The sequence below is a fragment of the Tinamus guttatus genome, unplaced genomic scaffold, assembly GCF_059628265.1.
Source record: "Tinamus guttatus ecotype Peru unplaced genomic scaffold, ASM5962826v1 Tinamus_guttatus_pri_ptg000006l, whole genome shotgun sequence".
Classification (NCBI taxonomy): domain Eukaryota; kingdom Metazoa; phylum Chordata; class Aves; order Tinamiformes; family Tinamidae; genus Tinamus; species Tinamus guttatus.
In genome coordinates, this window is record NW_028288540.1 from 694169 (window position 1) to 715984 (window position 21816).

Genomic DNA, 21816 nt, shown 5'->3' on the forward strand with positions numbered 1-21816 from the left:
GAGTTGAATATTGAATTCAACCTGCTCTGACTGTATGGAGCGCCCCAAGCCCCTGCATTAACACAAGCTCCCTCATAAACCACAAAATTAATGATGCTTTTTGGTAGATTAGTTTCTCAGGGCATCAGGGAGCTGAACGGATCTATGCTGCAGCCACGGCTGGAAGACGAGGACAACTTCCAGCATCGCCCTCTCCCTAAACTGGATTAAAGATGGGGAAAAAAAAGTAAAATAAAATAAGCATATAAAATAAAATAAACGCATAATATAAAACCAAAGTGTAAAATAAATCCATAGTGTGAACCATAAAACTCATAAAATAAAAAGAATACAAGCAAGCGAGGTGTGAGCAAACGGGTCAAGTGGACTGTTTTAAATCTAGTTTGAGCATATGTAGCCAGGCTGTAAAAGCTGGAAGGCCACACCTCAGTGCAATGTATCCCAGCCTCTCCTTTGCGACATTTTCATACTGTAATTGATTTTTTTTTGCCCGCAGAGGTAGTTGGACACGGAGATTCAAGCCTGTCCGCCCCGTGCCCGGTCCCCTACGCGTTGCCCCGGCAGGACGAGGCAGCGGGACGCCAGGCCCGCCAGGCCCCCCCACGCCGCCCTCACACCGCCCTCACGCCGCCATGTCACGGCGCCGCCGCCGCACGCGCCCCGCCTTCCCGCCCGCCGGCGGCGCTGCCGCGCATGCGCGCCCCCCCGCACCCGCGCACGCGCCCGGAGCGATCCGGCCCCTCCCCGCCGTAGCGCACGCGCCCTGCGGGGAGCGGAGGGGCCGGCTGCGCGCATGCGCACGAGGCGCCGCCGCCGCCCGGCGCGCGGAACGTCGCGGCCCCCGGTAACCAACCAGCGGCGCGGGGCGGGGCGGCGCGGGGCGGGGCGGGCCTCCGGCGTCCCAGGGTGCAGCGCGGGGGCGGCGGCGGCCGCCATGTTGTGGTAGTTTGTTGTTCTCGCGCGGGCGCTGCGCGCGGAGAGGCCGCGGCCGCGCCGGGAATCCGCGCCCTGCCTCGGCCCCTCTCCTTCTCCCCGACGGCCCCGAAGAGGACGCGGGGGCGCCGCCGGGACCCCCCGCCGCCCGGGGCGGCACGAGGAGCCATGGCGGCCGCCCTGGGAGGAGGAGCAGGTGGGTGCCGAGGCCTCCGCGCGGGGGCCGCCACAGCAGCGCCTCAAACGGACGAGACCCGCGTCAGTTTCGGTGGGGGCGGGGGGAGAGGGGCTCGATCCGTTCCCGAGTTGTCACTTAGCCCTTTGCCTTTGTCCCCGCGGAAGGCGGGGGTGATTTGGGGCAGTGGTTTTCTCTAACTGGCTGTCACGATGAATACTTTGTGCGTGGCATCACGCACCAGAGCGATCAGGCCGTTGGCCTTTGCTAGCTTAGTTGGTAACCAAGCACGTAAGCGCGATTAGTATAAAATTTGTACTTCGTATTAATATTGTCAAGGACTTCTCAAAATCTGGGGGGGGGGGTTTCTGGGGACAGACAGGGAATGGCGGCATTGTAAAATAGTAAATAATTGGTAATATGGAGCCTCGATGTAATGGTGCTAAAAATATCATGATAACTGAGATACTTTACAAAAACGTTCGTGCTAGTTCCTGTGGTTCACATAGGTTACATTTAAATATCATGAAAATATTTCCAGGCTTGTATTCTATATCCGGAAGTTTCCTCTAGTATTATGAGGGCAGAGCATTTTAAAGAATGTGTCATTTTCTAAGCATTTTGGTTCTGGGGTTTAAACTTGGCTGCATCTTTTCCCATACAGATGTGTGCAGCAGACAATGTCCAGAACTAAGTGATGAAATGCAGTTTCCAGCCTAGTTTTATTGTTGTGAGCACTGTTTGGCCTGACTGTGAATCAGAATCCTTTTGCAGTAAGTGGGCACAAGCAGTTGTTTGTTCAGAGTTAACATTGTGTTCATCATTAAGCAGTGATTAATTAAATATTATCATTGCCCCATATAAATAGCAGGCGTAGTTTGGATCTAAATGTTCTTCATGCAACACTTATCTAAATGCAAGAGCCCAGAGATGTCATACAAATTTTTATCTCAGTTTAGCTAGACAAGGAAAAGTTCTGGTTGAAATTGTTAAAAATAACTTCTAAATGCTAGGTTCTTAGTGGGATTTGCACAAATAAAATATTTAGCTCTTTTTGGAAATGCTAGTAAAAGCCAATAGTAGTAACAAAAATGAGAAGAAAAACAAGCAGGAATCCAAAAACAAACAAAAAAGGTGACAAGGCCAGGGCCTTTTGATTTCACAGCTTAGATCCATGACAGTTTTGCTTAGTTAAAGTTTTAGCTGTTTAATAATGATTTAGACTTGGTTCTTGGATCCTTTGGGGGAGGGGAAAAAAGCTTTAAAATATGGACATAATAACAACCAAGCATTTCTGGTTCAAACAGAAAAGGCCATTATTGATGACTGGTGAAGAAACACAGAAGTTCTTGGAAAAATAATGGGAATTTTAAGTTGACTTCATTGGAAGGTGACAGTTGACAGGGCGAGGCAGCTTTGGCTTTGAAGACACAGATTAAAGTTAAAACTTGCTGTAAGGGTTGGATGCAGGGCTTAAAAGTGAAGTGGCTGTGTAGGCTGGAATCTGAAGTACATTTGGTGGGATCGAAGGAAGGTGGTTTGTCTTGAGGATCTATAATGAAGCAGTGTGTGCAGGCTTCTTGGTCTTTAATAATCTCTTAGGCTCTTGGGAAACATCAGTTCTCAGATGCAGAGTTTATGTGACCAGATCTTTGTGTAGATGCAGCTTTTTAAGAATGGGGGTAAAGACTCTTTCAGTGAGAGGATTCCCAAGCATAAACTGGAAGGTTCCCAAGGAGTGGTCCCTGGGGTCTTTGGAAGTTGTCCATAAGTTTGTATTAATTCACAAACTCCTTTGCCACACAGCTTGATTCAACTTGCTGCTTATTTTAGAGTGGTTATATTGAAATATGGGCACGTGTGCTGGTGAGGATGGGGGTCTTGGAGGGCTGGTAGACACTTGTTGGTCTATTAATACAGTTAATGATTCTCAAATTTTTAATCAACATGTCGAATCTCAAGTTAACTGGTTATGATGTAATGTTGTGTAGTTGCTGAGATTTCTTCTTGGTGTTCAAAGTTTAGGTCGAAATTGACAGTATTTAATCTTGTTCATGAGGGGTGCATGCAAGGAGAGCTAAACAAAATGTTTGTTAAAATGTAGGAAGGAGCATTTCTTACTGTGGCTGTTGCGGATCTGCTGTCGCTGAACTGTCAGCGCTGAAGCATGAACTTCGGCGAGCGATGGCTGCTGAAGTTGTTATTCCTTCCTGATGAGCACAGTTCTGAACAACATCAGTAGTTTGGAAGATCTTGAATGCAGATATCCTTGGGGTGGGAATCATGAGCTTTTCCAGATTTTGATGTGGAATGGGAGGAAGGAAGAGCTGGAGAGGTTCCCACCTAGACATTTTTCCCATCTTCTTGCCCAATGTCTTGTCTCTCTACCCTTAAAGCTGTGTTGTCATTTCTCCAGTTTGAAGTTAAGCTGTCATCAGTTTAGTTTCATTCTAAGTGACCTGAGGGCTGCCATTCCTGTTAGGGAATTTGGTGGTGTTGGGTGAAGGCACTTCCATTCAGTGGTATTCTTACATTTTTATCTCTTTTTAATCTGCCTCTGTCCTAGTGGACAGGGTAGGTTTATTCTGAATCTGTTTGATATTAGATGAAAATTGGGTAAACAGTCACTTCCCAAAGCACTCGGTATTTTGACAGGAAGATAGTCTGGCTTCACTGTGCTCCTTGCCAGCATCGTTAGTGGTTTGAACTCAGGAAATAGCTGGGAGAAGTGTCAGCCATGCAGAGCCTCCTTTTAGGACTATTTAAGCTGCAAGACATTCAAAGTGTTTTGGTTGCCTCTCATAAACTTGGTGGGAGGAAAAAAGTCTAGTGCTAGCCAGCAGTGCAGGCACGTTGCCAGTCATGCTCCAGTTCACAGGCACAGTGGAAATTCTCCAGTCTGCCTGAAGAGGAATTTGTCTTGCTTCAGGTTACTACACAGCAGCTTGCAGGACCTGGAAATAAACTGGGTGTTTTTTTTTTTTTTTTTTTTTAATCTCTGAAGTGGGTAAAGTTCTGGCTGTGTTTTGGTCTCTGTGAGCATTGCAGCCTAATTTATTAGGCAGCCTGACGCAGCTGGGTCGCTGTTGCTTATAATTACATCAGAGGATGCCTATATTGAAACTCCTGAATGCCGAAAACCTGTAGAGTTTATAGTTCTTGAAATCCAAATACGTGGTCATGGGCTATTGTATCAGCTATGGACTAGAGCAAAAAGCCGTTACAGCTTGTGGCAGGCAAGTTTGCTTTTAAGCAGGAAGATTCTGTTTTTCTGAAAAGTTTTTGCTAGAAGTCACGTTCTTCTGAATGTTCCCTCACTTCTTGTCACCGGAATTAAATACAACCTTAAAATTGGCTGTGTTTTTATAGAAGCTAAGATGTGCTTAGTTTTGCCAAATGGTAAATCTTTGAGTTTAGGTCTTGTGGATGTCTTGTCCAGAAGTGAAAGGTTCATGATGGCCATGACCCAACAGCAACAGCAAAGACCTCTGTGAGCAGCAAATGCAATCGGAACTGACTTGCCTTCTGCTGTGGTGCCAGCCTCGCTTTTAGCTACGGTTTGTGGTGGCAGTGAACGACGCTGGAGAGCTGAAGTTTCTGATCAGTGTCCAGAATGGTTTGGGAACCAAATTCATGTGGTTTTCATTTAAATCTTTGGACTTTGCTGTTCAGTAGCAGGCATCATGAGTTTAAAGTGTTTTTCTTTTTTCTTTCTCTTTGAAAACAAATGTACTTTCAAATTCAAAGCATTTTGGAATGTCTTGGGGGTTCATTTGCTCTCCCACACCCTCTCCAAAAAAATGAAAAAGGAGGAGAGAGGTTTCTTTCTGGCAGTGATCACGAGGAGAGCCTCTTGTATCAACGTTTTTTCCATTTTTGCTTATGGTTAGTGGCCCGATTTGCATCATGTCAAACTCTCTAAAAAAGACAAAAACATCTTGTCTGCTATAGAAAAGAGTTTTTATACCTTTCTTTGAGAATGCAAAACACTTTCCTATGGGAGTAATCTGGAACAAACCCATGAAATATGCTCTTGCAGGGACTCAGTTACTGAATTCCTAAGAATTGTGTGGGTAATGGTTTACTAATATAAAGCCTATATGATGTCTATCTGCTGAACACATAAGCTGTGCAGTTTATGTCTGTGTACAGTGTACTTTTGCACTTTTTTGGTGTATAATGAAGGAGTAGGAGTGAAGATGAGTCTTGTCATATAAATAGAGAGCTTGGTTGCCTGTAATAAATGAGGCAAGATTCGTGCTGTACTTCATAACGTGTTGTTTAAATGACAGTATTGGGTTCAGAAGTTCCATTGTGCTCCTACACTAGAAAAGCAAACAAAATTCCCAAGCCCCAACACCCTGCACCAGCAGGAAAGTTTTTATTCAGTGAGCACTAATGGCAGAGGTACATTTGCTGCCTTATGTTTCAGATTTGGCCGTTACTCTAGAAACCTGTTATCCCTCCTCTATATCCCACAGATACAAAACTGCAGTTCAAAACAGAATAGGGCTCTTGTTTGTACACTCAGTTTTTGGAAACCCAAGTTATATAAAACTTTTTTTTTTTTTTTTTTTTTTTGTGAAACTTCTTGCAGTGAAATATGAGGACAAATATTCTGGGCAAATAAACTACTACATACAGATAAGCTAGTAGGAAGATTCTTTTTCTTTTTTTAACTCTGGAAACGTATGCTTGAAAAACTGTCAAGTTGTCATGTTGGGTGTTTTAAAAATGATGCTGGGGAATGGGATGGATCACCATGGAATTGCTTATGTTCAGTGTTAAAGGGAAGATAAGTGGCATTTTTGTCATCTGGTAGTTGACATTTCTGTTTTTTTATGTCTTTTAACCCCCTTTTTCTGTTCATCCCAGCATCAGTGCACATAGTTACTTTGTTAAAAGACCTGTTGGGTGCTCAAGGAATGATGGTTTGTTACCCACTGAAAAGGTCTTTGTTGCAGGAAACGACTTTTCTCCAGTGTCTCATGGATAAGAAGAAACCTTCAATGTGCTTTTTTGAGACCTGAAAATAATAGTATGTCTGGTATTCACAGGGACAAAATGTTGGAATGAATTCAAAGACAACATCTAGAGCAGTTAAGGAGGTTTATGGGGCAATTTGGAGCCCGCATTACAGAAGGTTTTCTGGTGCATTTGTACGAAGATCAACACAGTCCTCCAGTGTTTTTTTTTTTTTTTCCTTGTTGGGATGTCTTGGGCATGTCCTTACAGGAAAATACTCTGTCTTAGCAACAGTTGCCATGTAGGGCTGCCTTTTTAGGCTGCGCTGTTTAGGCTGGTACCACTGCAAGGCGCAGCAAAGCTCTGCTTCACAGTTATGCTGCTGCTTCACCTCCTACGCTCGGGAGGCTTTGGGGAGAGGGATTGCTGTGGCTCAGGCCTCCCATTTCATATAGCAAATAACGAGGGAAGATTTTATTGAGAAGGTGCCTGGAGGGTTGGAAGCTCCCACCAGTGCAGCCAGGGAGGAAAAGCAGCTTGTGCTCTGTGGATCGCTAGCCTGGATGATCTGTTCTTGCAAAGCCAGGGAGGGGGGCGGGAATCTAACAGTTACTGAGAAAACAACAACAAAAAAAGCTGTTGAGGAGCCTACAGCTCTGCAGTGCTAGGCTGGGATAAGCAGAAAGTAAGTGGAAACGCTGTTAGTGCGGGGAACGGAGGGTGTTTGGCAGTCCCTAGGGCTTGGCTGCGGCCCTGGGGAGACAGACTCGGCTAAGAAAACAGCTCTGAGGCTGTGCGAGTGCCCTGATTTTCCTTAGTGCTACAGAGGGCCAAGCTGTGGATTCCTCCTTTTGTTCTTCCTACGAGACTGGTCTTTCTGACTTTCCAAAGCAGCTTTTAAGAAGATACTGTGGCAAGTGGTGTTTATTTCTGGTGTTTTCCAATTTTATTAACTAGAACAGTAGAGGGAAAGTGAAAATACCTGAAAGTTCAGAGATGAAAAAGAAGCTGTGCTCGGTTGAGGCTTGCTGGGTACCTTGAGACTGGACATGAGTGCTTGTGCCAGGGATTCCCAGATGTGTAACTGGTGATGTCCCTTCCTGGAGAACTGCACAGATCTAGCCTAGAAACATGTCTAGAATGGGGTCCTCCTTTTAATATCACTTCTTTGCTAGCAGTAGTGATAAGGTAGAGCATTTTTATGTCAGATAAGCTTAGGTGTCTGGCCAGAGAAGTGCTGTGGATTATACTGAGAAATGATTCTTTGCATTGAAGGGAAGTGTCTGCAGATCAAGAGCTTTGACGTGTAGCTTTCTGATTTTGAGATTCTAAACCTGGCTGAAGTGAAGGTCCATCTGAGTAAGAAATGTGTGCTGAATTCAGATTACTATAGAGCTGAGATATTGCCTTCAAGCTGTACTGCTTTATAATCATACAGCTCTCTGTAGTCATCAGGAAATGGAAAATTATGTTTCTTTTACAGGTGAACATACACAGATAGAAATATCACTGCTTGCTTCCTGGTGCTTAGAGCCTTGAGTTACCCTAGTATATATGAGAACAGTCCTGATTTGAATTGGTTCAAAACCAGTCACATCACCTGAGACTACCTTGGGCAATGATTGCACTGAATCAGTGCGATTCAGCTGCAAGGATAATGACACTGCAGGATATTGGAGCCCATTTGTAGCCAAACGGCCATGCACGAAGAGCATCCCTGCAGCACAGCTCTGACTGGCTGAAAGGACTTTTCGTCTTACTTTTCGGAGGGATGGATGGGTTGGTTATTTAAGAGACCAGCAAGGAGGACAGAGTTGAAGAGGAAGACAGTAAATTCTTAAATATCCATCTGTCTTTCCTCTCTTGGTGGAGTAGGGATTGCAGTGGAGGAGGTTGTGATATAAAGATCATAATTGAATTGGTGACTGCAAGTTATCAATTTGTTTTCATGGTGTTAGCATAAATAAATAGGTTAAAATGTGGCTGGTATGTAGTCCCCTCTGATGAAGGGGAATTGCAACTACCAAGTTGGTGCTACTACCAAAGCGAAAAATTGACACATTTTACTTTTATTGCACCATAATTCATAGTGAGCCCTTTTTATTTTCATGCCTCTGTATACCTGTAATTTCTGTTTTGAAACCTGTTGCCAAATCTAAATTTTCACTTTTGAATGCCTTCCCCCCCTTTTGAATTTCTATCAGTCGCTAAAAATGTGCATTTCAATTAAATGCAGTCAGGAAAATGTATGTATGGAGTCCTCTTTGTAATGCCCCAGCTGAGACAATCAGTGGTGTCCTGGTTGACTTCTGTGCTCCTGTTCAGGCTACTGCCCCCTTTCCTGCCTTGTGCAGGATTTGAGGTTGCTCTGGTTTCAGTGGGAGCTTACGGGAGCTCAGAGCTCTGGCTGCTTCTGTCCCGTTGTCTCCCATAGTGCCAGATTGCTTGGGAACCCCTGCTGCTGGCATCATCTCCAGTGGCAAACTTTTCTAGTGATTTTTTTTTTACTCAGTGATTATTTCTGTTTGACTCGCAACTCAACAGTGAAAAGATGGAAACTGTGTTGCATGACTTTATTTTTGAAGAAAATACTAATAAACATTGGTATTTATCTGCTTTTTTCCTCGTGTAAATTGGAAAGTGCAAAAAAAAAAAAAAAGCATTTGCTTCAGAAGCTTTCTTCAATTTCAATGAGAATTATTTAATATAGTCGTCTTCTTTACAGATGATGACTTTGATCAGTTTGATAAGCCTGGTGCGGAAAGGTCTTGGAGAAGAAGAGCTGGAGATGACGACTGGGACAGGTAGGTAGAAATTTTTCATGTTCATAGTCTGTAGACTGAATTGCAAAGCTCTGTTTTCCAGTTGTGGCATTTTGTATTCTAACATTTAGGCTAGTGCACATTTAGCTACTAATGAAGCTGTTGGTGGTTATATGTATGTCAGCAGACACTAGATTGTGCCAGAGGTATATGCCTGCCTTGAGCGATACAGAGCTATGAATAGAGATCATTTAAAATTGGATAACTGTAAAGCATTTGCGGTATGTAATTAAGTTTGCAGTTGATGTCCTGATTTTTCCTGCAAATATTTACATCTTCGACTTCAATAGTCTTGCTAGTGCTCAATTTAAGGCCTTTTTTTGAAATAGCTGTTTAAATTCTTATCCTCAAAATCCTCATTCAGCCTCACATTGGGGATGAGGAAGGGAGTGGGTTTCTACTGAAAAATATGACCATTCTTGTAAAGATTTGGAATTATGGATCAACTTAATTTGGAGAGGTAGATGAATGTATGTACTTTCCTGCTAAGGTCCTGTAACTGGAATAGATTTGAATCAGGCTGCTGCCTGGATTAGTTTATTCTTTCTTTTTGCTTTTAGTTTTAGTAGGCCCAGATGCTTGTTCAGACCTTTCCTGTATATAAAAATATACATATATTTATATATTATATTTTTATTTACATATATTTATATGTTTTCAAATGATATTCACTTGAATGTGGTAAACAAACCTCCCTATACACAGTTTTCTGCTGAACTGAGCCCCTCAGAATGAATCAGCTGTTGCTCATTATTCTCGTTCCGGAGGGATTAGTCTGCTCCGCCGGGCTTTCCTGCTGGGGCAGGCGAGGAGCTGTTGTCACTGCTGGAGATGCTGCCTAAGTCGCAACAGGGACCTCCCCCACTGGGTCTGGGCTGCTCCTCGACCTGACTCAAGCGATCCGGTTTGCAAAGGCAATTAAAATGTCTCGTTAAAGCTACGTCACTTAATTGTGCAGCTTGCCAAGCCCCGGGCGATGCTGTCACGCTTAACACGGTGCAGCCCATATAGCCTGAAATCCTGAGTTTTCGGGCACACACTCGATATTCGGGGGAGATCGTAATCCAGGAAACCTAGACGAGTTCCAGACAGTTGTAAAGCAAGTAGCGAAGTGCCTGCTGCTGGACTTGCAAAAGGTTATAAGGTGTTTTGCTTAGCTGGGACTTGGGAGTGGACAAAGGTTTACTTTGAGAGGAAAGACTGCTGTTTATTTATTGTTAGCTGTATATAGCTTAAGACAGTTGACCCAAAGTTGTCTTTTGTTCTCCTCGTAGTGAAATTGTAAGGGAAGTAGCTCTAGGTGCAAACTTGTAGGCTGCACAGACTTATCTGGTTGGTTGGTTATTTGAGAAAGGGATTTTATAGCTGTAAATAATAACATATTTTTTATTCGCTCGTGTTTGGAGATACTTGTTTTTATCCTCTACAGATTGCTTAGATCTCTTTGCAAATTTAAGTTTTGTGATGCAACTGAAAATGCAACCCACCTTGCAAGGGTACATAATTGCTTAAGGGGATTATTATTATTATTTTGCAACCAGTGCCCTCATTGAGTAGACAATACAGTTTTGTGAGGATAGAGTAAAAGCTGAATAAACTCAGTTGTTATTATTTTTTAATCTCATACTTTGTTTTGTAACCTAAATATTTATTTATTTAGCAGATTTACAGTTTTAGGCATACATCATGGTATCATGGCCTTGTCTCTCTCTCTCTGCGTTACTGGTTATCCAACTCCCATCCACTGTCATGAAAATTGTTTTGATTCCTTGGATCATTTTCATTCCTGCAGTGCGGGAGACTGTTCATCACAGGCTGGAAGGAAGGCCCCAATTATTCTGCAATACTGATATTCTGGGCATTTTTTTCTCGTTAGGTTTTTTTAAATTAACATCATAGTAAAAGTAGTACTGATAGTAATAGTAAAAGTAAATAATTTTAATTATTTACTTATTTTAATGGCTTTTCCAAAAAACAATTGTCCTTGTAGGTGCTCATGTTTAATGAGGCACACTCCTGAAATTGGAGGTTAGAAGGGACTGCTTAGTCCGACCCCTATTCATGAACCGTTAATTTATATATTAATTCTGTAAGCAAACCCAAAGCTTGGGTTTGGGAAAAAAAAATCATGCCATTCTGATGCCCTCCAGTGCCATGGCAGGGTTGATGTACTGGGCGGCTCTTACTGAAATTTGCCGTCTTCGCCCATGATGGAGATAATTCATTTCCTTACACAGGCAGAAAACTTCTCACCCTGTTGAGTTTGAGGGTGTTTGTTTATTTCCCTTCCCCACTTGGTGAGCTGAACTTTTTCAGTGAGGAGACTTCTGTGCATTGGGAGTTGAGGAAGGGGATGAAGAGTTGATGGAGAAGGGCCTCCTTTACTGATAAGAGTGAGCTAGAGTTTTAGTCCCAATTTCATGGAAATGTTGTCTTGAATAGATTTTTGTCTTGATCTGAAGACTTGGAGTTGTGCAATCTACTGTTTGGACAGTCAGGGGGTGGATTTTTCCTTTCAGGACAGCCACAAAAGTGTTCTTTTATCACATTTTAATCTGTCTACCGTGGTGCGGCGAGGTTACAGCTTCAAGCCATTAGTTTGCGGTCATATTCTTCTCTGCTGATCTGAATTTCTGTGTCTTTTTGAAAGTAGTTAGATTTTGATTTTCTCTTCATAGAATCATAGAATCATAGAATGCTTAGGGTTGGAAGGGACCTCTAGAGATCATCTAGTCCAACCCCCCTGCATACGCAGGGACACCTAGAGCACGTGGCACAGGACTGCATCCAAGCGGGTTTTGAAGATCTCCAGAGAAGGAGACTCTACAACCTCTCCGGGCAGCCTCTTCCTAATGTGTAAAGCTCTTCTTCCTAATGTGTAACTTTGGCTATGTTAAAAAAAAGTAAAAAGCTGGGGATATGTAGGCAACAAATTTCAAAATAATTTATTAACCTTCTCACTGTTATTTTGGTCATATTTTCATATTTGGCAGCAATTTTTATTTAATTTTTTTTACATTATCAGTGAAAATATTGAATAGAATTGAATATAGCAACAGGAACGGTCTATGAAACACTAGCTTCTATCAAGAAAATGCATCTTGGTTTAGTTCTTCATTTATCTTCGTTTGTCATGAGTTCCACTTATGTGCTAGTGCTAATTTTTAGACTGACATGTAGTAAGTTAAAGCTTTTAAAAGATCTAGAATGTGTATGCAGTTACTTCAGTTGCCCAAATAATCTCTTGAAGGAGATTGAGTATCAAAGACATATTTTTGTAGTGTGCCATATTTTTGTAGTGTGCTGAAGAGCATTCACTGTATTTAAATGATTAATTCCTTTTTTTTTTTTTTTTGGCCTTCTTTTCTTGTCTGAGATTGTTAGAATATCTCACCAGCTGAATTTGCTTTTTGAATTCCAGCACAACACAAATACTCTTGCAGACTTTGGGGATTTCTCTAGCAGTTTTATTAAAAGCAGTCAGAGGTGGGCCACAGTGCTGGAAAATATTTTCAAATCTTTTATTTATTTAATTTATTTAATTACTGGCAGTCATTCTGGTGTTGAGGAGATTAGTGACTCGTTTCCTAGTTTTGCCTTGGCTCTGAGAGCAGCCCTCTGCTCACCACCCTCCCGAGGCCGGCATGATGGCCAGGCCTGCGTGGCGCTTCCTGGCATGAAGGCCAGGGAAGGCCCAGAGTAAGGAAATGACTGCGCAACAAAGGTCATACTGTAGGGCTTGAATTGCTTTTAAGGAGGCTTTTTGATTGCTACTGTTCTTCTAAAGTCCAGCTCTTAAAATCGACTTCTTTTGTTTTTGTTCCCAGCGAACTTGATGACGACTTGCTCGGGGAGGATTTGCTGACCGGCAAAAAGGTGAGGGGCATGTGGAAGCTGAAGCAAGTTGTTCAGCGAGCGAGTGGCATCCGTCTGTCCCGCGGGAGCTGTTTGCCCCGACCTGCTCCATACAGGGACGGGGTCTGCCGAGCCCGATGGCTCCATCGCTCGGGAGCCTCCCAGGTGTCCATGGGCAGCCCTGCTCTGCAGCCGGACTCAGCTGCCTTTGGGAAGCACCTCCAAGCCTGCAAGCCTGGCTTTTTTTTTTTTTTTTTTAATGAAATTTCTAAGATGATCTAAGATTTCTAAGATAGGCTCTTTTTCTTCTTGTAATGCCATGTTATAAAAGGAGATGGTTTTCTGAGCCATTTTTTGTGTAGCGTATATAGACTGTAATATCAAATAGAACAAACCAAACAATTTTGGCTGTTTCCTGCCTATTCAAAGCTTCTCATCAAAATACCAGAAAAAATAGGCAGAGGATTTCCTTTCCTGCCCTAAGGAAGGGATGTAGCAGGAACTGAGGTTAGGGAAGCTCCTCATGATGCTACAGACCCCTCACTGAGATCCCTACAGGCAAAGCTGAGCTGTGTGAGAGAACTCAATACAGGCTGGATTTGCCTGGTAGCTGCAGGAGAAGGTAGGACTCTGGCATCAGCTCCCGTCTCCTAAATCAGGTTATTTAAGAAGTAGTTTGTAAAATTTGGTCATGGCAGGAGGTGGATAGGCTTGTGTTGGAGAGCCGCAGATCTTGTAAAAGTGGTTTTTAATTGAGGTGCATAATCACACAGGTGATGTTATGCGTAATAGGTATATAAAATGATGAAAAATATAATATATGTCCTTATTTCGTTTAAAAAAATCTTTATTAACAATGCTCGATAACAGAATTTGTCTGGTATGTGTGGTGGTTTTTTTTTTTCTCTATTCTTAAATTAAGCTTTCCAGGGTACAGGGCTCTTGCCAGTATTTGTGGGTATGGACTCCTTTGTGGAATAAGAGTAATAATAGATTTCTCAAGAAGTTTTCCCTGAGCTATTAAGCCTAAATTTCCTTCTACTTAATCTCATCCAAGTACTTTTAGAGAAATCTGCCCTTGTGTAGCCTTTCTGCCCTTTTTGCTTTAGGGGATGGAAATAATGTTGCTGACAAAGCTATGCAGTTATCTTTTCCAGCGGATAATTATTAAAAGGCAGAGGGGGGAAGTAAATATAAATGAAACAACTGAAGCCGTGGCTGATAAATTAGGAGTTGTTTGCCAGTGTTCTTAATTTCATGATACCCTTCCTCCTTAGGAGACTCTGCCCTCTAGAAACTACAGAAACCTGGTGTGTTTTCTTGACCTCCCTAAAGCTTCAAGGTCCCAAGGCAGTTCAAAAACAGCACCAGTGCTAACCTTTCTCATATCCTAGTATTTCTTTAAGTCATCAGCTTTTGTTGTATCTGGGAATGGACCAGTGACATGTTTGAAAACAAAGCATATTTGAATGCTGACAATTTCTGTGAGACTATCAGCTATTTATTTTCACATTTGTTGACTAGTACAATCAGATGCTTAGCGTATCTGTTACCATATAATTATGCAATTTCACTGAAAATGTGGCCTCAGTGTAGAATTTGTTAATCGGGAAAAGTTTGCTCACTGTTCAGAGCTATCAGAAGTTCAGTAGTTAATTAGTATTTTGTGTCTTTTTATGTTCATGATTTATTTATTTTTATTAAAATCTAGAATCAGTCAGACTTATCTGATGAAGAACTGAATGATGATCTTCTGCAAAGTGACAATGAAGAGGAACCAGATTTTGGGTATATTTATTCTAAATTCTACTAATAATTTTTGGAGAGTGTATTCAAAATTATTGCTGCTATTACTACTACTATTTTTTTCCCCCATGTTGTTATTTTTCTAGACTGCTGGGATTTTGTATACATGAGACTAATTTGTTAAAATTTCTATGCAAAACAGGACTCAAAGCAGTTTTCCAAACTGAAGTTTTTGGTATACACTTGAAACTGTTTAGCTTTTAACCGAGGCAACTATCTAATAGCGTGCCTATATAATGTGTTCAGTAGCATTATTAACACTCCATAAAATGAGCATAACCAGAAGCTATAAAACTGCGTATAAAGAAGAAATTACAGCATCTCCTGTGCTTATTAGTGATTTTTAGTGCTCTTGATCTGTTCGTGCTCCATGTCATTGTAGGCTTTCTTTGCCTCTACAGTTGTTTTGCTTCTATCTTGCCTCAAAAAAGTGTATTTTGTCTTAAGTTGTGACTTAAGTATTGGCATGCAATGTACATCAGCACAGCCCTTCCAGAGGCTGCAGGGTTGCAATTTGGGAATCTTGTCCTGAGAGTGCTCTGGGGTGACACAAATGCTGAATTTCTGGACTGTTAAAGTAGAAAGGAGAGTCTTGGCATTTTTAGGTTTAGCTTTTAGGTTAGGACTGAAGGGGGAAGGTGGTTGTGGCGCAGGAGTGATGCAGCGCTGCTACTTTTAATTAATTACTCTTGTTCTTTGCCTGCATTTCCTTGGCTTGCTACATGGTGCTCCAAGAGTAGAGTCTGAAGGGAGTTACTTGTGGTGCTCTACCACCTCCTCTCCATCTTTGGCACAGCTTTGGAGGTGGAGGGGCCTTGCTGTGTTGGAGAGATTAGGATGGGGTGAGATTCCTGGCAGGAATGAGGGCAGGACCATTTCCCTCAAAATGGGGCATCCCAGTAGCAGTGCTTGCTGTGATGGTATTACTCCCTGGAAGCAGGGTTTTGTTAGACCTTGTGTTTTTAGCCGGCTCCTTGCTCCTCTCCCCTTCCATCTCTCCTGCCTCTTCTTCACATTGAATCCATTTGTGCTGCGCAGATGCAACGATAATAATAATTCTGTTTAATATTAGGTCATTTGATTGATCCAGCTGCCTGGATCTTGTGCCAATCCCAAAATTTTCCAAGCTTTTATGAAAATAAGGAATAATTGGGATGTAATTCAAATAAAATCTTCTTTGTTTTCCCTATACACAAAGCCCTGCCTCTCCCCACCATGCCTGCAGTCTCGTAACTAGTGGGCAGTTACCGTTCACTCTTCTATTTGAGTGGCTGTCCTAAGCAACAAATCCCAAGTTTTGCTTTTCCTGGAAATGATTCTTCCCAGTTTTTAAACGCCTTTGCCTTTGTTCAAGATCTGTGCTTGCTTGTTGTGTTACTAGTTTAGAGTAAGCCTTACACATTTAAATAAAATAATCCACACTATATACAGTCAAGAACTATTTAGTAAGATGATAAGTCTTAAAAATGTAAGCTTCAATTTAAGGCAATCAAGAAGGATAATTATTAATGAATTTTATATATATATATATATATATATTATATATATATATGTATATATACACACACACACACACATATATATATATATATATATAAAAAGATATAGATATAAAAGCTTTACTAGCCTATTTTGAGAGATTGGGAAAATGGATGCAGTTATAGTAATTTTGTGTAATTTTGTTAGTCCTGGAATTAAAATCGACTGCTCTGCTTCGGTTACTAAGCAGGACTTCTGGCAGTGTGACCCATTAGACCATCTGGTTGCTTTGATCCCGTTGGTCAAACAGGCTGCAGCTGGTGATAAGCTGTGGTACAATGTATGTTACGAGCACATGGCATGGAGTCAAATAGCACAAAGGGTATAGGTTTTTTTCTACCATCTTAGAAAATATGTAACTGTTGGCTGCTTTGCTCAATCTTCCTAAGTACCCTTGGCCATTGCACTTCAGTCTTTTAATCTTTTTCTCCTTTGCTGTAGTTCTCAAGGTGTCACCATTAGCCTCAACACCACCTCTGGCCTGCTCTCGTCGTACGAGCTCTCTGAGACCATGAACGATCAATCCATCGAACACGAGTCTGAATATGACCAAGGGGAAGGGGAACTAGTTTATGGCAAGTCAGAAGCACCTGAAGTTTATGCTTCGGAGTATGCAGAGGAGGGACACTATGAAGGCAACGATCCTGAACTGTCAGAAGACCAAATAGAATATGGGGAAGAGCCTGGAGAAGAAGATGAAGTGCTAGACCTTGAAATCAATGAACCTCTAGATGAATTTCCAGTGAGCTTCCTTCTATTGTGTCTTAAAAGATAACATTGCTTCACACGCATAAGGTTTTAGACTGATTTAAAATCTGTTTACCTCCCTAGGGAGGAGGGAAAATTAGACCTATTATCACTGTCTGCCAGTTTCTTTATCTAGGCTGTGACAAAGTTTGTGTTGACAGCTTGTTTGGCGGTAGGTAATGCTCCTTTGTCATGCTGGAAGGCAGCTGAGAATCATGACCTTGAGGATTGTATCCTTAAGGAAGAAAACAGCTTTGTGTGGTGGAGATACACTGCCAATTGTTAGAAGTACTTAATGCAAAAGCTTTTATCCAGGCTTTAGACAAGATCTGATAAAGTCCTTCGAAGGTGAAAAGATTATTGACCTGCTAAAGACATCTTTAAGGTGCTAATATTCCAAAGTGATTGATGTCCTGCTCATTCATCCTTTTTGTAACTGAGAACTGTCTAAACCTGAATAAAGAGATTGGAGGTTAGTTCAGAAAATGTCACATGCATAATTTGATATAATTTAAGCAATGTATTAAAGAACATGCACTGCACTTAATTGCTAAGTGATTTGATCTCAGTTGGAACTGGATGTATTCAGTGAGTTGTTTACTAAATAAGTTTGCTGATTTTAAAAAAGTTTTTGCACTACTTGTTTATTCAGTTATATAGAATCTATCTTGTATATAAATAACTGCAGAATGTGTTAGAATATTTATATTTTTAAGAGAGAAAACTTGATGTTAATGTACATGTTTTGTAGACACGTTATCTTCAGCGAGCAATTACTGCAGTCGTTGGTTCATTGAATTTGTAAGGATGCAACTCTCCAGAAATAAATTGGACCTTTATGATGGCATTGTTGGAGTCTGGATGAAAGCTGTTTTTGTTGTGTTTTCAATAAGAGTGAAATTAGTGTGACTAGTTAGAAGCCCTGATAATTACATCTTATATGATCTGTCACTTACAATTGACACTTCTGATAGGTACAATACTTTCAGGTAGCGACAGCAGTAACGTGGATGTGTGCACAGTCTCGACTCTTAGCAGGTGTTTTGTATTTTTTTAAAGTTTGTGTATGTCTTTTTACCATCTCGTGTTCTTATTTCAGGATGAAGATTACATGCAGTCGTATAATGAGCAAGCAATGGAAGAGCCAGAAGATTATCCAGCTGATGAGGAACTAGAAGATACCCAGGCAATGACAAATGAATCAGAAGAGGTATGTTGTGAGCTTAATAGAAATTTAAAATACCAGTTGTTTCAGAATTTGGAGTTAAGGAATTTATCTGCATTGCTAGGTAAGAAACTGTCTCTGTTTTTGTCATTTCCCCTTTCCCAACCTTTGGGGGAACTCTCTCATAAGGGAGAGTTCAAAATGTCCATATTTTAACTTAGTTTTAGCCTTAGAAGCTTCAGAGTCTCCTCTGGGCAGAAGAATGATAGCAATCCTGTGCAATGTCTGGGTTGTCTTGTTAAATCCCTCATAACTGTAATGTGACACCTTCCAGATAGACAATTTGTTGGTATTAATACTGTAGATGTAGTTCTCAAGTGGGCGAGAATCCCATTTTGGGAAGGAGTGTGAGCACCAAAGCTCTGATATGTCAGAACGATGAAGATCAGCTAGCTTTGAAAAAAGATATGTAGAGGAAGTTCTGTAAAGTTGATTTGTGTTCTTTGATTAGGAAAAATGGTGAGTTCCATCATTCCCAAGCAGAAAGGCTCCTGTCAAAACCTAACAAGGTTATGTTCCCTACTTGTGGTGTGGGACAGTGCTCTTATACGTGTTCTTAATTTGCAACAAATTCTTTATGTGGAAGGTAAAGGGTTTTTTTTTTTTTTTTTCTTTTCCCCGCCAGGAATCTACTTCAATATTGCTTTTATTCCAGTTCTTAATTAAATAGGATTGAGTAGAATACCTGCTGAGAAGCGTAGGCAGATTCTGTTCTTCGGAGCCTTAATTCATCAGGAAATCAATTCCTCAAAGACGCAGCAGTGCTGTTCTGTAAAGTTCCAACAAATGGGTGTGCTGTGGTGCTCTTTAGTTGTAGCAAACATTATAGTTGTAGCAAACATCATAATTAAATAATCTTCTTTACTAACAGGGACACCTTTGCTGTCCAGTCCTTTGCTGTGCAATATGCAATTCTATGCCAAATATATCTAAAAGCTTCCTACTTCCTAATCACTAAATATACCTTTCAAAACAAACAAAAGATCTTAGAAGAAATGCTTATTAGTCATTCACCGAATTGTAAGTGCTTTCTTTCTGGTATTTTACACGCAGTCTGAACAACCGGGCTATCTATAACCACAGTCTCGAGGAGATGGTGAAAGCAAGGACAGCATCTAAACTGTGCATAGTTTGGCAGTATTCCCAGCTAAGGAAAAGCTACATTATCTTTTAGAATATAAACCAGTCCAAATTCTGTAAGCAACATATTTTCTAGAATTGTGTTATAATTCAGAATTAAATTCTTTTCATTCAAAAGACAGCATGAATACAATTCCCTTTTTAATTTGACTTTGCTAGGAAAGCTGTTACAGTAGTTGCTAATCGCATAATGTGAACGTTTGGCCACGTCTATATTCAGTTATTCTAGCTTTGTTCTGATGGCTTGGAGATTGCCACAGGTTTCTTGCTTCTAAAACAGTGGGTCCTTTGACTCCTAATGTAAACTTCACTAGTTTTGGATATGTCCTATTTAAATTTATTTGTAGGCTCTCAGTTTGTCTCACCCAATGAGTCTGCCAGCAGGAGAGGTTGTCTTTGCAGCTTATCCATTTCTCTGTATAGTATAGTTAGGCACGTGCTTCCAGATCCAAATATTGTTGAGTTATATTCAAATAGTATGTAAGAGGTTAAATCTGATTACCCTTGTTCATCCACACTAAACGTTGTTATTGGTGTTGCAGTGTTACAAATGCAGCCCAAAAATGGAGCAGCAGTAGGTACAAATAAATAGTAGTATTGTCTGTTGGTTAAAATTTGCCGTATTATCCATTGGTTGAAATTAATTTCTGCATTAAACAAAACAACCTCTTACAGCATTGCATGAAGAAATTCTCTAAATCCAGAGAAAAAAAGGTAGTCAGGCCAGGAGACTGGAACATGATGGGGGCAATTGCTGAAATAAGGGAACTGGGAGACCTGTTGCTTGGATTTTGACCAAACACACTCTGGAAGAAAAGGTGTAGTAGTGCTTCAGAATATACTTTTTGTCTTCACAAGGTACAAATTAAAATCCAGTAGGCAGAAATTTCAGCATCAGATAGGTGTGGTAGAACTGCCAGTTACATGAGTATGCCACGTCCTAAATATATTGAGCAATAACAACACTAATTATTTCTACTGATCCTGAGAGTGAGTCCTCTTAAAATTAGAATTTACGCTTTCTTGGTTGGTTTACTATCAGAACTAATCTTCTGTGAAGTCTCCAATTTCTTCTTGAAAGATAGAAATTTCTGTAATGTGATGAGAAATTAATGCAATTTCTCATTGCATTAATTTGAACTTAATTTGAACTGTCTTGGTGTAAGCTGATAAGAAACAAAGAAAACCTTAATCAAGAAAATACTTTGATGTACTACATACATATTGTTTTTTTCCTCTAAGTTGTTATTCTCTCAAAGAAAACAAGTGTTGTCTATGAGATTGTTCCAGCTGGGCCTACCTAAAACACAAATTTTAGTTTTTTTTCAGAAGATTTCTTTTGTAAACCTGAAGAAAATGATAAAGAGTATGAATTGGAGCAGTTAGATTTTACGTATATTTAAAAAAAAATTACTTGGAAACTTTCAGTTTCCAGTTTCTATCCCTGCTTTTTATCCATTAGGTGCAGGTGCTTTTGGAACAGGTGTAATATCTTTTTATCAGCTCTCTGTTATTTCTTGATCTCCACGGCTGCTGCCTTGATATTAGTTTGTGGTAGAAGCCTCTGTTGCTTCTTCACTTGAATAAAATGTCTTTGTGCCTCCTTCCTAATACCTTATGTGCAAGGGATATGTTTTAGCCTCCGCAAAATTGACTTGCTGTGCACATCTTTGCTCTCTCTTCCTAAGAGCTCTTGAATGAGAACACTTGAGATTGTTTAGGATACGAGATCACAGTTTTTAAGGCTGACTAGTGTTTTCTCATGCTTTCCTTGGGCTTTTTCTGTCTGTTTTCCTTCTTACAACTGCATGGGAAGGAGTGCTCTGGGGACAGAGCACAGATTAACCCTGGGAGGGAGCTTCTGGTCAGTGACTGGGATTTATGGCTTAATTACTTAATGAGCATGGCAAGAAACGCTGACCTTGTGGTGGGAGTAAGGTCAGTATTTTTCTTCACAATGAAAATCAGCCAAGCTCTTCAGTAGTTAGTGCAAGGTGTCCTAACGTGGGATGTTTAGCTACCTTTGAGGAGAGCTGGGAAGAAGCCTTGTCGGACAAGTCAAGTGACCCCCAGTGGCTGTTCAAGGGCTGCTTATGTATAGGTGGGTATTCATGATTAGCAGGTATTAATCAGAATCCTCTACCATTATCTATTAATTCTGTGCCTTCACTTGTGTCCTTTCGTGTGTAACTTCCTTGTCTTCTGGAAAGTGGGACCCATTCGTGTGCTGTCATCTTGGCGAAGCAGCTCACCCTGTTAGGCTGGAGTTTGCAAGGATGATCTGAAGGAGCCTTACAACAAATACCAACAAGTTTTGGGGCAGAGTGTATGACCCCTTCCAGCTCGGATAACCTTTTCTGCAACTATACATAGAGAACATATGTGACGTGTTTGCATCTCCATCACAGCTAATATAAATGCCTCAATCATACCTATAATCAGGCCTTGACATAGTTCAGTTAGTTTGATGCTCAAGCATTGACTTGGCTTCACATTTGCTTTTTCATTAGCTCCTTTGTTTTTTTTATTCTGGATCTTTGATATTTAGTGCTTGGTAATAGGTGACCCAAGCATTACGGTGATGAATAATATGAATTAGACCCAAGAGA

The 21816-nt window shown here is 41.1% G+C and overlaps 1 protein-coding gene across 1 annotated transcript in view; it reads left to right on the top strand.

Annotated features, from left to right (window-relative positions):
- The first annotated feature begins 921 nt into the window (after positions 1 to 921).
- RBM33 (RNA binding motif protein 33) overlaps positions 922 to 21816 on the top strand; it is an 83998-nt gene continuing 63103 nt past the window's right edge. Inside the window, 6 exon segments of the mRNA XM_088521093.1 lie at positions 922 to 1129; positions 8799 to 8877; positions 12723 to 12771; positions 14462 to 14538; positions 16537 to 16837; positions 17942 to 18052. Coding sequence (XP_088377219.1) covers positions 1102 to 1129; positions 8799 to 8877; positions 12723 to 12771; positions 14462 to 14538; positions 16537 to 16837; positions 17942 to 18052 — 645 coding nt within the window. The 5' untranslated portion in view covers positions 922 to 1101.